The 5,089-nt window shown below is 34.3% G+C and overlaps 1 protein-coding gene across 2 annotated transcripts in view; it reads right to left on the reverse strand.

Moving 5' to 3' along the window:
• Positions 1-379: 379 nt before the first annotated feature.
• Positions 380-5,089, reverse strand: part of LOC111086537 — a 7,885-nt gene continuing 3,175 nt past the window's right edge. For both annotated transcript variants that reach the window (XM_022389733.1, XM_022389732.1), the window contains exon 2: positions 380-1,880. In XM_022389733.1, coding sequence (XP_022245441.1) covers positions 662-1,870 — 1,209 coding nt within the window. In that variant the 5' untranslated portion in view covers positions 1,871-1,880 and the 3' untranslated portion in view covers positions 380-661. The remainder of the gene's footprint in view (positions 1,881-5,089) is intronic.

Genomic DNA, 5,089 nt, shown 5'->3' on the forward strand with positions numbered 1-5,089 from the left:
TGTTTGTTGACAGGGTTATCCCCCAATCAAGGAAATAATTGTATTTGGTGACTCTTAGTTCTTTCATGCCATTACTAAAGCATATGTGGTGGCTGAATACTTATTGCTATTTGATACAATATAACAGTATGTATTTCTGTTACTTATGTGATGAAAAAATGAACATACAAAAAGCTTCCATATACATGTATATCATAAAATATTAGAAATTAGAAGCAGTAAATACATTAAAAACCAGACAATTTTTAATGGAACATTAATCAGTTTACCATAAAAAACGTAACTATGACGTAGTTAGTAATTGTTTGATGTATATACTACACTAGAAAAAAATATAAACTACTCTTAGTAAAATAAAATTTTGTATAAAAGCATTTAAAGTAAACATATCGCGGTAACAATATCTTAAACTAGAACTGCAACAATCTTTAACCGTCAACGAAACATTTTTTATGTATTAAATATATTAGTATTTAAGTAAAGAACATGTTTAACCTATAAAGATGATAGAAGAATATGTAAAGAAAGTTCTGCCACTGGTAATATGCTTACTGATAGTTTTTACACCAAGACGTTAAAATAAAATGACGAAAGTCTTTCATAAGAGAAACGGTAAATTGTTGTAAGAATATTTTACAGTTGTGTCCGTAACGATGAGATTTTACGACTGACAATGTAAGAACGAGGAAGAACATTGATGACCTTTCAAAGCTTTTGAAAACGCGAAAGCTGATATCTTATCAGTTACCAGTTTAGACCAATTACTGCGTAAAGTACGATGGAAAACGGTTTTATGACCTGTCTGTTCCAGCTCTTGAAGAGATTTCTGAATCGCTGACTCTTCACCATCTAAACCCTCAATGTCTGCAGATGTCCTAGAAAATGAATTGGAATTAGATTCACACATGTTTGGTCTTGTTACATCGTGAGATTTAGGGGTTTGAAAAGCTCCAGTAACTTTGAAAGACTCAGTGTCTTCAGGAGCTGTAGCGTAAAGGTCCAACATGTGGGAATATGCCAAGTTATTTCTATTTTGTTCTTCAAATGTTATTTTAATTTCAGATTCCTCAAAAGATTTGATATTTTCCAAAGAGAACACACAGGAGTCCGGGGTCTTTGGCAGATGAAGAGTTCTCTGATGTTTTGATTTATCAGGGAACTCTCTAGTTCCTGAACATTCGATACTGCCAGAGTTCACTGTGAACGACGGTAACGCATGTGTTTCTGCCACGTCTGTTGCTGTTGGTTTGTAATGAGAATCCTGAATGTTAACATTCCGAAAACATTTGTCATTTTCTACACTCTTGTCAATAGTATTAGAGCAAAAAGATAACACGCCATTTTCGGTTAAGTTTGGTGTTAGAGAAACTTCTTGGATATCATCATCATACGGTAACGACGAATGTGTAGTTTCCACTGCACAGGCGTTTGAGTTCAAATAACTGGGCCATCCAGTTGTCATAGAGACAGATAAAGGAAGTATTTCTGAAGAACAACTGGGTGACTCAGTTGTCATGGAGACAAACGAAGGCAGTATTGTCGAAGAGCAACAGGGGGATCCAGTTGTCATAGAGACAAACGAAGGCAGTATTGTCGAAGAACAACTAGTCCACCCAACTGTCATGGGTACAGGCGAAGGAAGCATTGTCGAAGAACATGAACTTTCTTTTCTGTACTGAGAAGAGAAATTTACATAGTGGCCATTTTCCAAACGTTTCATTGCATGAAATTTTCTATGACATAAAAGATTTGTCCTATGTAAAAAAGATTTTTGGCAATCCTTGCACCTGAAGTTTTTCTCCCTAGTGGTCATCACTGCAGATTCTTGTCTACTGCTGTTGGAAAGTGGCTTCTTTCTTGTGATAGCCATTGGTACACCACTGCAAATATATATATACTTTTTAGGTCATTTATGTTAACAGAAAATTCATTTTACGAGTTTGAGATTTAAAGTTATATACATCCGGTACATATCATACTAATTAACAGATCTTTTAATAATGTCCAACTATGTAGAAATATATTTTAACAATAAAGTCATCTAAAAAGCATTTAATCAAGTAACCAAGGTCAATGTTTAAGTACTGAAGGTAAGGTAATAATATCTCTTATAGATTAGCGTCCATGTAGTAACGTAAATATAACAACCTATTAGATGTGTCTAATTTCTACTTAAATATCTTACTCTATGAAAATGGCATCTAGAGTTTGTACTCTACCACTGTCAAACATCGCAAACAAAATCGTATATTTTACAACAGTAATGGCATCTAGAGTTTGTACTCTACCACTGTCAAACACCGCAAACAAAACCGTATATTTTACAACAGTAATGGCATCTAGAGTTTGTACTTTACCACTGTCAAACACCGCAAACAAAACCGTATATTTTACAACAGTAATGGCATCTAGAGTTTGTACTCTACCACTGTCAAACACCGCAAACAAAACCGTATATTTTACAACAGTAATGGCATCTAGAGTTTGTACTCTACCACTATCAAACACCGCAAACAAAACCGTATATTTTACAACAGTAATGGCATATAGAGATTGTACTCTACCACTGTCAAACATCGCAAACAAAACCGTATATTTTACAACAGTAATGGCATATAGAGATTGTACTCTACCACTGTCAAACATCGCAAACAAAACCGTACATTTTACAACAGTAATGGCATCTAGAGTTTGTACTTTACCACTGTCAAACATCGCAAACAAAACCGTACATTTTACAACAGTAATGGTATCTAGAGTTTGTACTCTACCACTGTCAAACACCGCAAACAAAACCGTATATTTTACAACAGTAAAAAAGCTGCTAGTAAAACTGTGTTGTGGATAATGGAAATATCGCTAACAAAAATGTACAGTTTGTATCAGTTAAAAATGTTCCAACAAAAACATATGTTGGGTAACGGTCGAAAATATCGCTAACTGAACTGTATCGGTTATAATGTCGCTAACAAGCTGGTATAATGCGTATAATAGTTAAAACTACCGTTAACAAAACCGTGCATTGTGTAACATCGCAAGATACTGCTAAATTTCTTACAGTTTTTTTGTTGTTAAACTTAAAGCTACAAAATTGGCTACATGTACTGTGCCCATCGCGAGGAATGAGCCTCGAATTTTAGTGATACATACATCCAAGAGACACTGGAGAGCACTAACAAAAGTATAGATTGTATAATAGACACTAACAATTGAAAATATCATAACAAACCTTGCTAATATTAAGAAAAAAACACTTTTTCTGCAGGTGTATTTTTCCACATTCATCTTAGTTACTCCATGAAGGATTTCAAATCAGAAATGTATAAAAATTTCAGATTTGTCTTATGTCTGTCTCATTAGGCCTACTTCTTCCATCACCTCGACAGCTTGTGGTATCCTCCGCAACAATCTATTTAGTATTGTATATAAATGGTAATTCTAATGGATTTCTGACTAATTGTGGTCTAATCAAGCCAACGAATTCTGATACTGAATGAAAATTCTCCTGTTCTTTTTATACTTAAAAGCTGAAATGAGCTAAACAAGAGGAATGTGGGAAAAACGTTTGTAGAATATGTGGGAGTTTTTTCACAAACATTAAAGCCTATTGGTTGTATTTCTTCGACATTAGACGGCGTTTTGGCAATACAGTATATTTTAATTATATTTTCATTATGCTTCATGTTTTTTAATATACAATGCTCAGATTATCTTATAATAATGAAAATGTTAATTCAGTCCAGCAGTCAAAGTTTATGGTTTTCCATATAATCGTGTTGTAAAGTATCTAGCCATCGAAAAGACTTCAACTATTAAATATCTAACCTTCTCTTCGATTCCATTCCAAAACATTTATACTTCTCACAAATACCCCTCCTCAAGTGTCCAACCTTTCCATAAACTCGCAATCCAACCTTTTAACCATAAAAAAATATCCGTAGAATGTGTTACACTTAGTTTCCTAATCCAAAATAATGGAAAGTTTCCAGCGTTCAACCAGATTCTCATTTTAAAGTGGGTCAAATTTATTTCAAACTGGCCAATCTATAGTCTCCATTTATTTTCCACAACTTGCATTCTAAACAGTGTATTCTCCCTCCTTAAGCTCCAATTTCAAAATGTTTATCATCCACATAGGTTCCCATTTTAAAATGACCAGTCTTTCTATAAACTCTCATTTTGTCCCCATCCCAGTGGCACAGCAGTAAACCTGCAGACATATAACGCTAGAAACTGAGTTTCAATACCCGTAGTGGACACAGCACAGATAGCCCATTGCGTAGCTTTGTACTTACTACAAACAAACAAGCAAAACTTTAATTTTAAAAGGCTTTGATTTCACGTAAAACCACACCTCAAGTATACAGCCTTTACATAGTGATCAGTTTTAGTGCCAAGTCTTCCTACTCTGAAATATACGTTATCTGTTTATATTAAGTTCACAATTTGAAGAGCGTATAGATGTTTTTTTTAAAGATAATTGAATAAACACAAACTCACATCCACAATTGAATCTACTAGATATATTTGGAGTCTCCTATTTCTTTAAGAGCTGAATTCCTAATATTTAAACCTAAGATAGCTCGTGCAGCCGTGTAACGTAAGCCCAACAGGAGGTAAACACAAGGGGTTATTCAAAAATAACTCACACAGACTGTGGCCTAGACGCATTCGTGGTTCATTATGCATGACACAGGGCAACGAGTTTAACACAAACAGATATCTGCGTTTATTTTATATACAGAAAGGCAGTTGTCAGATCGCTATTCTCTGTTATATACTATTAAGTTTCTTTTGCACAATAATTTTCATTGGGTTTTTCTTTCGTTTCTTTAATTCCAACTAGAATATATCAACATAAAAAACATACACTTGCCATAGAGTCTTGTCTGACGCCATGGTTTAATTGTTAAAACTTGCCATAAAGTCTTGTCTGACGCCATGCTTTAATTGTTAAAACTTGCCATAGAATCTTGTCTGACGCCATGCTTTAATTGTTAAAACTTGCCATAGAGTCTTGTCTGACGCCATGCTTTAATTGTTAAAACTTGCCATAGAGTCTTGTCTGACGTCATGCTTTAATTGTTAA

The sequence above is a fragment of the Limulus polyphemus genome, unplaced genomic scaffold (genome assembly GCF_000517525.1).
Source record: "Limulus polyphemus unplaced genomic scaffold, Limulus_polyphemus-2.1.2 Scaffold1174, whole genome shotgun sequence".
Lineage (NCBI taxonomy): Eukaryota > Metazoa > Arthropoda > Merostomata > Xiphosura > Limulidae > Limulus > Limulus polyphemus.